Below are 15,160 nucleotides of genomic sequence, written 5' to 3'. Positions count from 1 at the left end.
TGTAATAAATCACATTTTTTTTCACTCCGTACTATGTTTTCTCATCCTTTATATGATTATATAAATTTCTATTATTTTGCTGTCCTTGTATTTCCAATACTTTCATTGATACATTTGATTTTAAGTTGAGCATGAAAGTATTTCAAAATATTATCATTGAAGAGATTCAACTATTAGTTCATGTTCATCTGTGTTTCATGTTAATATATGCTGCACACCAATCCCCCACTTGTATTGTTTTCTTATTGAGTAGGTAATTAATATTAATTAGGTACCAATCTAGTTGGACTTGTAATCAACATCATGAAGATTGTTATCTTCATTATTACAATAATAGGTGATTGAAAGAGTCTGCTCAGACAGTAGATATCTTTGATATTTCCTTCTCAATCCATGCAAAAAGCTCAATTGTCTGTCATCGTTTTCTACACGCTATTGCCAGATTAAATCTGTTTCAATAATAAAATCTAAGACGTCTTCTAGATAGTCTAAGAAGTTCACATAACGTGGCAAAATTGATGTGGAAAGATAATTCTCAATCACAGAGAAGACTCAAACCTGGGAAATAATGGTTAACCTTTTTCTAATGATGTAGCTGTTACAAAATGTAGAGTTGATTGAAATATGGCATTTCGCCCCGTTCATGATTTCCACTTGCCTTCCCACTATAATTTACAAGACGCATCAAGAACAATCTACAGACCTCCCAGCCATCTTTCAAAGGCACCCCCAAAAAAGAAATACAAAATATAAACGGAGCAGGGGGAAAAACTAGGACGATTTCAATAGAGATCATACCCAAGCACGGATTCAAGGATCAAGCAATAGCATTTAATCAAAGGCAAATGAACAAGGTAAGCGTAAGCTCTTTTAGACATGGAGGTTCTTCTATTACTAGCCTTGAGCTGTAGCAAGAACTTCCTCCTCAGGTTCACAATCCGTTGCTGATATCAATGAAGCAGACTGAATCTTTCCAGCATGATCAAGTCGCATCAAAATAACTCCCCTGACATAATAAATTCACATATTGCCATGACCTCAGTAAATATTAAATTCAAACCTTAACGTAAAAGAAAAATAAGGGCACTCTATGCTATAAAGATCCTGCTATTCAATTTTTCCACATTGTCATTAATTTCACCACTTAGCATCTAGAATAGGTGCAATGAATATAACACCTGGTTTACAGAAATTACAAAAGACAGTCTAATAGGCTCCTTGATACAACAGATACATTAATTTAAAACATTTGTCAAACAATCGACACAGGCTCTGTTAGACCAAGATATCCAAAGAAGATTAAACTCAGGTTCTTACACTACTCTCTCGAACACAAAATCAAGGAATGAATAAATAAGTAGCAAATATGCATATAGGACACATTTCAGTTTTACCTTGCAAATCGAGACTGTATTGAAATATCGCGAACCTTAATTCTGTTGACTGTACCACTATGGCTTACAAGAACCACTTGTTCATCACTTTCACCATCCTCTGTTAGAGATAATGACAAAGATATATTACAACTCATAATAACTAAAAATTTAATATCCGTAGCAAAATTAATACTGGAAATTACGAGAACAGTAAGTGAAGTTGTTGAACTAATCATAGTTTAGCAAATACCTGCTAATGAGAATCCTACCACAAAAACAGCAGCCAGGCGATCCTCTGCGGAAAACTGAATACACAGGATGGAATGCCAACATTTAAATGAAAAAGAACATCTATTATTGCCAAAAGAAGGAATTTTATAAAATAAAAAATACCTTGTATCCAACCAAACCAACACGATTCAAAGATGATACCCTGAAACTGCTCAAAGGGACACGCTTTCCATGACCATTCTCAGACACGAACAACAACCATGGGCCTTTCTGGCCCTTTCCACTGGGAATTTAGTAAATGAATATAATAAGGACATATCTCATAAATTGCTCATATAATGCCTTCAAAAGACAAAAAACTCATCACAATGTCAAAACACTTCCCCTACATAAATCAGGACTCATGTTCTAAAGCTATATTAGAAAGAATAAACGTATATACAATACTTTTAATTATAGTTTATAGCTCTAAAAATTTTAAATAAAAATATGTTTATCAAGGACAAAAGATAAAATAAAAAAGAATTTTCCTCCTGGACTCAACAATTTAAAAATGCTTAAATCTTCCAGGAACTTCAAATTGGAGGGCTGTAGTCATTAACATTAACAATATAATATGGTCATAGAGGAGAAATTCCCAATGAATCTTCAAGGCATTCAAAAAAATACTAATATTATGATGGGGACATGGGTATCATATGGTGCCTAAGTGCATCTCCAACCAACAATTCCATCTATGTTTCTCTACTACAATTTAAAATAATATTTCAGAATTCCCTCTAATGCGACAACTTCCTTTGTTTAAATAACAATATTTTAGTCATGCTGGTCCATTTTGCAGTGATAGAACCGATTGTTGCAGCTAGCAACTCCCATCTAAAGTGGACCCCACTGAATTGTCCTCCAATGCAACTACCAAGCTGCTTTTACAGTGTTTGTCAAAAAAGAAGTCCCACATCAAGTAGCATGGGATGCATGGTGGAGTACAAGAGTTTGGTTCTTCTCCCTTAATAACTAGCTTTTGAGGGTGGTTCGGCAAGTGTTTGGGCGCTTCTCATATTATTACTGATACAAATTTCAGAAAAGACAGGATGCATTCATAAAACACATGAAGAAGCTTAATCTATTATTTTATTCGTTCAATGCTAAATGTTTTCATCAAGGAAACATGTAGTTATAAGTTGGTATGAACATGATTCATATACAATTACACAATCCTAGGAGATTGTTCTAATTCAGAACATGTCTGACACCAGACATGTGAGAAAAATAAAGAATTGAGACTTAATAACAGATTCAGCATTCAGGATTTCATCACTACTACCTGTTCTCACGATATTTTGACAAAGTTTCCAAGTTGTTCCACATGGCTGCTGGTATAATGTCCACACTGGCCATACTATCCCCGTTTTTTAGTCTCATTGCAGGTGAACCCCGTGTATTTCTACTTAGTGTGCGGATCTGCAAGGTAGAAAAATCGTGAATATGGTTGGGATCATGAAGTGCTCACAAGATCGTAATTTATGAGATCATAACCTTAGATTCGATATATATATATATATATATATATATATATATATATATATATATATATATATATATATATATATATATATATATAGAGAGAGAGAGAGAGAGAGAGAGAGAGACACACACACACTAACACACATACCCATGCAAATAACAAATAATTGAATACACTAATTCATTCCAGTTTCACACTTTAAAACACTTTATCAAACTTATAGTCATCATAAACCATAAGAAAGAAAGCATTTCAATCAAGTCATAGCTCGTAATTGACAAGTAAAATACCAAATGTTCAAAAAGACAAATTATAAAATACTTGATCAAACTTAAAGTCATCATACACCATAAGAAAGAAAGCATGTCAATCGTAACTCGTCAGTGACAAACAAAACAACTTAAATACCTAATTACTTAACTTAAGTAGCCTAAAGAAAATACCAAATTTTCAGAAAGAAAAATTATCAAGTCAGACAAAGAACACCTAGAAGGCCAAACAAATGCTTTTTGTAAAAACCTCGGAACAGTTCGCTAATGCATCGTCTTCCATCTGCATTTTTTTTTTCATGTTTTGATAACATTTTGGGCTTGGATTTTAACCCCAAATCCGTTTAGTGGAAAAAAATAAAATGTTTTTGTGCTCAAAGAGATTGCACGATACCACCAATTTTACTAGCAAGCACTGTGACCCCACTGATTCCACTATTTTGCTATTTCATGTGTGATCTAACACGTATCCGAGCTGTGAAACCGTGGAACATGCTAGTCCAGGAGAAAACATGCCATTCTGCCTATGTTGCAAGTTTGTGATTAAGCCCAGACAAATACACTATTAGAAGTGGGGCTTAAGTCTAACTCAACCCCACAAAACTGATTGTAAGGTAAGGATTGCACCCACTTATATATTATGAATTGACATTATCTCTAGTCGATGTGGAACTTCTAACACACCCCCTTACGCCGAGGTATTTTCATCTCGTACGTGGGATTAGAAATTAACGGGTGGTCCGTTAGCGGCCTGATAGCGGGTGGAACAAAATGTCCAAGAAATCTCGCTAGGATAAGCTCTAACTTGACTCTGATACCATGTTAGAAGTGGGACTTTAAGCCTAACTCAATCCCACAAAACTGACTTGCAAGGTGAGGATTGAGCCCCACTTCTAACACACACATTAGGTGACATACAATAAACTAGTGTCAAAATAAAACTACAAAATACAAATTACAGCAAAAAGCTACAAAAAAAGGTTTCAGCCAAATACTTCATCAGAAATATTTGTTATTTTTTAAAATACCCAATGTCAAAAAGTGCCCTTCCCATATCTCAATATCCTTGTAGTTGCAAGTAGATGAGAAAGCCACCGAGGATCATAAATCGTCAGTCAGCCCCACTCCATAAGCCATGTCAAGTTTGTTGGCTACAGAAAAATCTCAATAAAAACAATTTGTTCGTACTAGGTAGTAAAGACTGCCTTACCTTCTGTAGCTTTATAATCATAAACAATTGGTGTTTGCGGGGTAACAATCCCGCATGAGAAATATTTTCAATTTTTCAGTTGCATCCTGACAAATTCAATCACTTGTATAGATAAATTCCATCCCAAAAAAATAGGATAGCAATCCAACATCTATTGTTAAACTTATAGATCATCTAGAAAGAGGTAAACTATCGTTAATTCACACATAGTAACTCTAAAACTCCACAACCTTTGGTACACATGATGACCTTATTCAACTTATACACCTCTTCATGTCATGTCCCTAATAAACCTCCTCATCTAGTGCCCATTTAAAAAGGCTAATAGATGAGTATGGAGCCTCTTAAATAGTCCTAAACAAAAAAATTCTTGTAGAGTTCCTTTTTGTGAAAAATAGGTGGAAATAGAAATTTTGTAATTGCGCTTATAAGCTCAATCATCTAGGGAAGTGTAACTATTGAAGGGCAAAAAAGCAAGGAACATTTGAAGCCAATCATAATTCGGCCAACATAGTCAAAGACAGGTAGGCAAGGGTGAAGTAAGCATGGAGCAATCTAAGCCATTCATCTAGATCTAGATTTGAATTTTAAAATTCAAATTCTACCCATTCATCTAGATCTAGTCTTTGTCCTCCTCAAGCTAGTGAACACCAAGATACCTCTTGATATCACTTGTTATAACATATATTGAACACACTCACAGAAGCAGAGAAGAAAAGTAAGACAACAAAATATTATGGTGCTGAATTTTGAAAATTTACTTCTCACACATTGTATCACACTACATTACTATTTATACTACAGAAACAACTAATTAGCTAACAACCAGTAAGTAAATTATAAAAAACATTAATTGCGTAAGGTTGAGGATTAACTCCTCCGGAAAATTCTAAACAACAGTAGAAATATATCACTTCATAGCAGTAAAATTCAAGGCTCTTATTTTTTTTTAAATAATTTCTTTGCATATTTAGTTGAGATTTAAGTAACTTGTATTTCCGTGTTTACAGAATTTGAACATTAACTACAGAAATAGAAATAATAACTGTCAGCAACTTGCCTTACTGCATTGGCACAGCATGACCATTCCATTGTGTGAAGCCATGGCTACTAAGTCATCATTTGTGCAAAGACGGACCCATTTTAGCTCATCATCGGGAACCTTTAAATTTAAACAGTATGCATCAATAACACTCAGGAAAAGATGTCAGCAGAGAAACTTAACAATGTAGTAATGTAAACAGAGGGAATTCAAACAAGGGAACAAACCAACTGAATAGCTATGATCCCGGTAGACCTGATGGATGAAAACAAATTCAAGGATACTCTCTTGATATAGCCTTGCATTGTTAGCATCAGCAAAAATTGATCCTCCACAAACTCACTCACAGGAATAATGGATGTTATTCTTTCACCATCAGATAAAGATAAAATCTGGATCACAAGAAACAAACAGAAGAAAATTTGTTATTTTGCAATTTTTGTTAAAATTTAAAATCCATAGTTACAGTTGAATTTTATATACAGAAATATAAAATATTTTTAAAAAATACCAAACCCAAATTATAAAATGATTAGAGTAATTTTCATGTGACTAGAAGGTAGTGAAATTAGTCTCTTGCAATATAATTACAAGAGATCCCACGTCAACTAGAAATGGAACCAAATAATAATATATAGAAGGGTGCAAACCTCAACTTCCAGCACAAACTTCCATTTTTTATCCAAATCCTATTTTTTTCTCCATTCCACTGCCTCTATTAGAGTACTAATGACAGAGGCAGTTCTGCATCAGTTGATAGTTGGTTAACTTTGCTTTAGTTACATCTCAGTTAGCTGTTAAATTACTGACATAGCTATTAGTAACTCTTTTGTAACAACCTAGACACTAGAAATTCCAATTTGTATCCTTGATAATTGAGAAAATAAGAAGTCACTTTTCCTTTCTACCGTTCTCTTGCATTTTCTCTGAATCTTATCCATTAAGCTTTCTAACATTTTCCAAAATTTACCTCTAAATCATTTTACTGCTCTTTTCTAAGTTGTCACCCTCACCAAAAAGAAAAGTTATCTGTAGATAGAGTAATCTCATAAGATATCTAACATGAAAAATAAGTTGTAATTAGCAATTCATTTGAATACTTTCTTTTAATGTTCCAATACATTTTTCAAAAGACGATATGTGAATATTGTTAGAGATATGATTTTATTATGTAAGATATGAATTAAGACATGACATGATTTGATAGATAGGGACATATCTTACCATATATTTTCTATTATTAGATATTGATTTTGTTCCTTATTATTGTATTCTTCTCCATTATAAATAAGAATATTCAAGGTGTACCCAAAACAGTTCGCTATATTCCTTCTTGATTTTTCTCTTCTCGACACAGTACCAGAGTGGTACTACCCCTCCCAAACTTATTTTGTCACTAATCCTTTCAACAATTATCCGGCAAGTATCTTTGTTCATATTATCTTTGTTAAAGTGAAGACAGCTCATTCATATTATCTTTGTTCCCGTTATCCGGCAAGTATAAGTATGAGTAGAGAAAGAGAAAGGACAAAGAGATACATGAACAAGAGGAGTGCCAGCAGCAGTTCGGCTACATTCAGGAATTTTGTAAGCACGAGCTGAGTATACTGTTCCCTTATCACTGAAAATTTTCACAAGCCATGGCATATTCAAATTAACTAGATCAGCTGCAATATCCTCTAGAAAAAGGTGAATACCAAATTAAAACAAACTCCACGTTCTATACACATCATGATGAAAAGTAATGTCTATACATTTTTTTATAATTATATTAACAGAAATGCTAACAAATATCAAAACATGCTTTGACACTCTTTCCAAGTCCAATACTAATGTTGAGGAAATTCCATGCTGACAGCCCCGCTAATACAGAATGGATCAAGCTCATTTTTATGGATCAACATGCGATTTCACCCATTAATGAAGAGTTCAAAATTGCACTGTAACAGCAAACCTCATTGTATATGGTTTAACAATGAAATGAAACATGTATTCCAGCAATATGCCAAGGATTAGACTTTCCGTAAATGGCTGACTGAGTTTCTAGGCGTACAAATATATTGAAACTAAACAATTAAAGGAGATTTATTCAACAGTCTTTCTCACTTTCCCAGTATTAACCCCACACTAAAAATTTTGAAGCATCGCAAAACAGGTCATTCTAGCTTGTTCAGGCCCTGCAAAAAAGTGGACCAACTGGCTGGTCTGTGAACCTATCAAATTTGAGATTTTTTTTTTTTTTTTCATTTTAGCATTTTAAAAAGATATTTTCAAAGCACACTTAATTATGTGAATACTTTATAAGTCTTACTTCGCTAATTAAAGCCTCCAATTGGAAGAATTGGGAGAATTGCAATTTTTACATATAAAATTACTCAATTGCAATCATTAATTGAAACTTAATTTGTGTTTGTTACGTGAATTACAATTTTATTGCATATTTGGATTTTTCAAATAGGCAGACACTACTTGATTCAAGAGTATAAAAAATAACCTGAAATATAGGACATGATCATGTGCACGACAAACGATAAAATCAGACATTGAATCATTCACTCTTAGTTTTCCTACAGATTTTCCAACTGTTCCACGATTTTGTAGGTTAAAAGTGCTTGGCTTCATCCGTTTCAGATAACCTTTTTCACTAAGTGCCTGAAAGTAAAAGAAAATAAAATTAAAAGAGTCCAAACAATACCTATTAATTGAAGAAAAGTGACACATACCAATAACATATCTTCATTTGGAATAACATCAATGTCCTCAAGTTGACCATTATCAGTGTCCTCCAACATTGAACGTCTTGGATTGGCAAACTTATTCTTCAGTTCAATTGCTTCTTGTTCTATTAGCTAAAAATACGAGATAGAGGTCACACAGGTCAGCCCCAAAAAATCTCTAATAATGCACAAAAAACTTATCTATGCATATAAAATTTAAGGTTTCATAATACATATGTCATTGTGCTGTTTTTAGCAATAAAAAATTACACCCAACTACTGCTTCATTGTCATTCTTGACATACCCCATCCTCACTACTTCCATACAATTTTTCCAGCAAAAACCATAAACAGACTTCAAATGCAACAATCAACCAGCAGCCAGAATTTTTAGGATAAAGCTTGAGAGACGCAGTTCTTTTGTACTCTGCATTCCTCAGTGGCACACATTTCCAGCTGCTCATAATGCCATTTTGGTGCCATGATCACCAGCATCCTCTCTTCACGGATCTGCCCCTCTGGTGATCAATTATGTGTCTGCCCTAAACAGTTCAGATAGGCTTAAGATCCACGCTCAGTCAGGTACAATTCAACCTAGCATATTTCTAGAGATCAGGTAGAATCAATTCAACCATCACGCAAGGCATGTCTACACCATTTTCTAATGAAAACATTGCCACTGTTGTCTCCAAAATATTCATTAGCAGCTTTCTTTGTATTTTAATCAATTGCCATCAACACAGCATCCAGATGATTCCCAATGGCTATATGGTCGAAATTACCATCTACAATATTCCTTGCAACCCACGAAGGTTTTTTCAGATATTACAACTGCATAAATTATGGTCATACTCTGTAACTACCACAACTCAGGCTGCCCTTTTCATCAGCTATAATATAAATTCATACATTGCCATACCAGCATATAGGTGATACAAGCGTAATTTGTTGTGCAAACTACTTAGTTAGTTAAGGTGTATTCAGTGACGGATCTGCATAGAGATGAGGGTGGGCACTTGCACCCCTCATTCTTTTATAAGTACAAATAATTTTTTTTTTATTTATGCACCCTTTATATATTATACAACAAAAACTAATACAAATTCATTTTCAGTTTTTATAAACTGCTCTATTTCAGCTTAGTTTTAATTTCTTCCCTAAGCAGTAGAGAATTCAAGTACATTATGAACAAGTGAAACAGATTCAAACTGAAACTATACCTCCAGTATATTTTTCCTGCTGGACAACAGTTCCTCTAACTTCGAAATTTGTTCCATCAAAGATTTACTTTCAGCCAGAAAGTTTCCACTCTGCACCATACAAAGCTTATAATTCTACTTATGCTGTTATCAAATATGTATTTAATTCTTTATAGAAATCTTGGTAAGGAAACATAACAGTTATTCAAGTGTAGTTATAGGACTCAGTATAAGAACCTCACGAAGGGTCAATCTTCTAAGACTTATGTCCAAAAGAGCTTCAGCTTGTTTCTCAGAGAGACCGAATGCTGCAAAGGGATATTACTTATCCACATTAAATGGCTGAAGATACCAAATTTCAAGCAAAAATTACATGGATTTCATTTCAATAACAATGTTCAGAAGATAGGGATTCAAAATGAAAAGTTTCCAACAGGGTATCAAGCTATGGGAAAGCATAAGCATCCTCTTCTTCATATAATGCCAGGGCATATAATCACAAAAAATAAAAAATAAAAAAAGTTTAAAAGTTTACCATTGCGCAAACCAACTGCTGCTGCTGAGTTACTCGATGCTTCACGAATTATGCAAATCACCTCATCCAGATTATCAAACCCAATAAGAATACCCTGAATTTGTGCAAACATAAGCTTAGAGCCACAAAAGAAACTAAATTACACTAATTATTCTCATGATTTCATTCGATCCTAGAGCATACAATTTTCCAAATCCAATTTTTTTTTCTTTACCATCTCTTGTAACAAAGGGGTTTATTTTGGCTAAAACATACAGTAAAACCACTGAATTGCATACTCTATTTATAGAGAATCTAAATACACTTAATATATACACTCTAGACACGACATAAACAAAAACTTCTTTCGGAGAGAGAGATTCCAAAAGTCACCTTTACTAAGGTAGTCAGAGAGCTATACGAAGCTGCACAAAGGTGCTCCTAACCATAGGACAGGATAACTACATTTCTGAAGCTGACTACGATAATAGATATAGCTGTCAGTAACTGAGCAAGTTACAGAATTCCTAAGTTAGTTACAGAGTCCAAAATAGAAAATAACAGTGGACGAGTAGTGATTGTCTCTGCCTCAACCACACTATTTTCCTTTGTTTCTTTCACTTAAATTATAAGAACACTTTGATGTTTCTATTAACAAGGGATATAGTACTATTAGTGTAAGTTAATAGAAATAGAAGCAAGTAAGAGCAATGCACCTATAACATATTAAAAACAACTGAAAATAATCTATTCTCTCCTTCAATGTAACTAACTTTTCCTCTTTTTTTTATGTTATCTCCTAATTAAAATTAGGGTTAAATATGTTTTTGGTCCCTTAACTTTCAGTGAATTTTGGAATTAGTCAATTTCAAAACATTGAACCAATTTAGTCCATCAGCTTTCAAAATACGTGAATTTAGTCTTTTTAATCAAATTTTGTTAAGTTTATTTGATATTTCAAACGCATTTCATAATAATATTTAACTTAACATTAAAGTAAAAATGTATCAAACCGTATAAACAACTCAAATATAATCCTGAAATGTGTACAAAACATCAAATAAACCTAACAAAATTTGATTAAAAGGACTAAATTCACGTATTTCGAAAGATGAAGGACTAAATTGGTCCAAACTTTCAAAATGGATTAATTCCAAAATCTACTGAAAGTTAAGGGACCAAAAACATATTTAACCCTTAAAATTAAACTTTAAGTTTCAGCCCACAAGTGTACATTTTTAAATATCCTTCGGTAAAAAACTATAGTTGGGTTCACATTTTATATGAGTTTCTTTGCACATGTCCAAACAATGGGAAAAATTAACCCAGCAAAAAAAAATTAACAATCTAAGACATAACCATATAACACAGATAGTAAAGACTTTAACAATGTTGAGTATGCAAAGCAAAACAAATAAGAAACAAAACATGCTTCATCAGGGAGGTAAAATAGAATTTTGTTCTTGAACTGGTTTTCACAACTATTGCATTGACAGTAACTAAACCACAAATAAGTTATAAAAACAACCTCTACCATGGGGACATGTATGAATGTACACTTAAAGCAAATGTTAAAAGACGCATACACAAATATATCTTATTGTATCTGTAACGTACCTCAACAATATGTTTTCTCCCTCGTGCTTGTGATAACTTAAACAATGCACGTCTCTCAACAACAGAGCATCTGAAGTCTAAGAATGCCTGAAAGGTAGATTTAAGCTAATTTATATCCCTAAAATCTAAAAAAATATCATTTTACAAGATCAAAAGAATCAAAGTGTGTATAAATGCTCAAATCTAACATATCATAATAATTAAATTTAAATGTTATAAACTAAAATAAAATGATAAACCAATACAATATAAAATTATAACGAATGAAGATATAAAAATTATAAAAACGAGAAAATTGATAGTTTTTAAATAATAAATAATTTACACATATTTGTTATTTTTATTAAATATGTTAGTTTATTTAGTTATAAATTATTTCAAAATAATTTCAAAAATTGAAAAAATAAAAGATAAAACACCAGTTCAAACTAGTTTTGGCCAGTTATGTGCCAGTTTCACCTATTCATACCAGTTCTCAAATCCTCCTGGTTTTGTTAGTTAACAGACCAGCCATCACACATTTCCGAATCTGACAAGTTACACTGGGCAGTCCAGTCCAGTTTGAATAACTATGCTAAACCTTTTGAACATATTTTACTCCACAATGCACTTAGATCCTATTGGTGTAGAAAATAAAGACTCGAGAGTTTTATGTGGACAGAAATTGACAAAAAGACATGAATTATGAATATACTAATTTTAAAAATTGAAATTATATTCAGTTAAAAAAAAACATTACAGATTCAAAATGCAAAATAAATTCATTAGAGCAAAGTAGAGGTAGCCTTTGCTTTCATAGAAGATCCTATGTTGTAGCTAAAGGATACCATTCATGGCCATCGAAGTAAGGAAGAGGACGAACTAGTTGCAGTTAAAAGCACAAACTAGTATGCATCTCTTCCTGCTCAGTTCACACAATAAAAGAAACCAGATTAGGGTTTTCCCAAACCAGGTCATAGAAGGGAGCCATTTCGGAGAAAGACCAGAATTTGGTTTAATGGGTTCAAAAAGGAACATTAATCATAATAAAAGGAACAAGATGAAATTAAGTTTAAAAACTTAACAGACAGTTTGAAAATTTAATAATATAATGTAGTAACAATGAATCTATTTTTATTTAAAAAATAAAGGTGTATTAGTTATGCTAATTTGGGTCAAACGTACTAGTTCAACACATTTCTTCTGAATCTGTACAAGGACATAAGTTTGTGTTTTCTAGGGACAAGAAATATATTGAAGAATATCAACAAGTTCTTAACAAGAAAACCAATGTTATGCTTGATAGAAATCAAGAACATCTTTCAAAAGAACATTTCAAGAGATGACGTGAACACCATAGAGTTCTTGGGACAGTAAGGACTTACCTGGAGTAATTCCTTCAGCCCCATTTGTTTAGGTTGTCCATTTAGAATGCTTCAAAGAAATCAGGCAATAAAGTACGTTTAAGACGTGAAGCTTATAAAGAGTAAAAAATAAATTAGAGAAACATCAAAAAGAACAAAATAATAAGATGACCAAAAATTGATTGAATTCATATTATAGAACAAGAATCAACCATATGCATTTGGTAAATATCTCTCTGCTAATATTGATGTTAATGAATATTAGAGTGCCCTATACTCCAACAATGAGATACCAACATTGAAAAAAATTGCATTCGCCTCCTTTGAAATCTAGATAAATGACACTCACCCTCTCTAATCTTAGAGCAATCGATTCACACAAATATATATTTTTATAGTTTGTAATTAGGTGACAGTATTGTTCTTTAGAATTTGTTAATAAATAATTGATAAGCACTCAGGCATTTGCAGAACCCACCCTCAAAAGCAAGATAGCTATTAAGCAGCGAGAACCAAACATTTACATACCCCACCAAGCATTCCATACAACTCCATTTGGAACTTAGGCACCAGATAATACCCCACTTCCAATCATAGCATCGCCTAAAAGTTGGTGTTCAGAGGTTTTCGCTCTATAACACTTCACTTAACTCTCTTGCAGGTAAAAACTCTCCACCAGTCAGAACCCCTCATCAGTATTCCTTTTCAAGATACTGACAACCAGCTCTATTACTAATTGATAAGCACTCGGAAAACTCACTCTCAAAAGCTAGATATTGAACAGGAAGAACCAAGCACATAAATACTCCACTGAGTGGGGCGCTTATCAACTGTGTATTAACACTTTCAAAAACGTTATACTGTCGTGTAAGTAATGATTGTCTTATAAAAATATAAAAAGTTATATTCATGTGAAAACAATGCACTCATGAAAATAAATATGTAGTTCATGAAATAAGGTGGAAGTATTTAGAGACGCCATTTCTAAGGTTAGAAGGGAAGAATAAAAGAGGAAGATTATGCAAAAATACTTCGCAAGATCATAGAGGAAAACAGTCATGATGCGATCATTGCAGAAAACCAAGCCCTTATCTTCAGTACAGTTCCTGCATCTTCAGTGCAAGTTCACAGTGATGCTGCTTCAACCGATTACCCCAGCTTGAGCTTGGGGAGAGGGGGGATAGCTGTCAAAGTGATAGCTGGCCCAAGCTAGTTTAAGTTCCTTCTTGTTAAGCTTTAGTAGTTAGTGATCAGTTATAAGCTATTTAGGTTTCCCTTTGTATAAATATTGTTTTCTGTCACATTGTAACTCTTCTCAATTCAATTAGATTCGAAAATTTATTTTACTTTTCTCTGTTTGACCTCTAACAAATTTCGACCCACAAATATCCAACCCAAAAATAGAAGTGTTACCAAAATATTTCTAAAATATATTATCTATCACAATACAAATCTTATAGAGATCCATCAAAGCATCCGAAGTGTCACCAGGAGAGAGTATCATTTCAAACAATATATTCACTATTTTAAAACATGTGTAATAGTGTAAACTACAAACAACTTACCCCACCATATTACAGCTAAACGTAGATTGCAGAGATGTTAAGCGATAAAGATTATTCAGAACAATGGATGGATCTGATCCCCGCTTCAGCTGCAGTGACAGAGATTCATTTTAGTGACCCACTCAACAGTCTCTTCTCCTTTTCTTATTTTTCTCTGTTTTTGTATGTGCCTATTCAGTAAGATAACAGAGGAGTAGAGCCATATTTATGTATTCTACCTCAATGACAATACGCATTCCAGATCGATCACTCTCATCCCGAATATCACTTATACCATCTAGACTCTGTTAACAAATAACAAAATTAGGTTACAGAATACGCATGCTAGATGCAGCATGCAAGTTAAAAAAAATGTTAATTTAGAATAAAAAAATACTTCATAAGTGGATACATAAAATTAAAAATCAAACCTGAGCTCAAAGTAACATATGCTTGCATATAAATTCACAAGATGTAAGTATGAGCAACAACTTAAAAGCTTTTTGCTTGTCCAATTTTGTGTGTGTTGTATACACATGAATAATTCAACATAAAACATTATAATATTCAACC

The 15,160-nt window shown here is 33.1% G+C and overlaps 1 protein-coding gene across 1 annotated transcript in view; it reads right to left on the bottom strand.

The window, feature by feature from the left end:
• Positions 1-552: 552 nt before the first annotated feature.
• LOC114173986 (DNA gyrase subunit A, chloroplastic/mitochondrial) overlaps positions 553-15,160 on the bottom strand; it is a 28,178-nt gene continuing 13,570 nt past the window's right edge. The window contains exons 11-27 of the mRNA XM_028058701.1: positions 14,827-14,892; positions 14,609-14,697; positions 13,065-13,113; positions 11,701-11,787; positions 10,105-10,198; positions 9,807-9,877; positions 9,591-9,680; positions 8,377-8,502; positions 8,148-8,305; positions 7,193-7,274; positions 5,881-6,045; positions 5,672-5,773; positions 2,932-3,068; positions 1,770-1,890; positions 1,627-1,681; positions 1,395-1,494; positions 553-1,006 (exon numbers count right to left, since the gene is read on the bottom strand). Coding sequence (XP_027914502.1) covers positions 895-1,006; positions 1,395-1,494; positions 1,627-1,681; positions 1,770-1,890; positions 2,932-3,068; positions 5,672-5,773; positions 5,881-6,045; positions 7,193-7,274; positions 8,148-8,305; positions 8,377-8,502; positions 9,591-9,680; positions 9,807-9,877; positions 10,105-10,198; positions 11,701-11,787; positions 13,065-13,113; positions 14,609-14,697; positions 14,827-14,892 — 1,704 coding nt within the window. The 3' untranslated portion in view covers positions 553-894. The remainder of the gene's footprint in view (positions 1,007-1,394; positions 1,495-1,626; positions 1,682-1,769; positions 1,891-2,931; positions 3,069-5,671; positions 5,774-5,880; positions 6,046-7,192; positions 7,275-8,147; positions 8,306-8,376; positions 8,503-9,590; positions 9,681-9,806; positions 9,878-10,104; positions 10,199-11,700; positions 11,788-13,064; positions 13,114-14,608; positions 14,698-14,826; positions 14,893-15,160) is intronic.

This window comes from Vigna unguiculata, chromosome 2 (genome assembly GCF_004118075.2).
Source record: "Vigna unguiculata cultivar IT97K-499-35 chromosome 2, ASM411807v1, whole genome shotgun sequence".
Taxonomy (NCBI): domain Eukaryota; kingdom Viridiplantae; phylum Streptophyta; class Magnoliopsida; order Fabales; family Fabaceae; genus Vigna; species Vigna unguiculata.
This window is presented reverse-complemented; position numbering and strand designations above follow the sequence as displayed.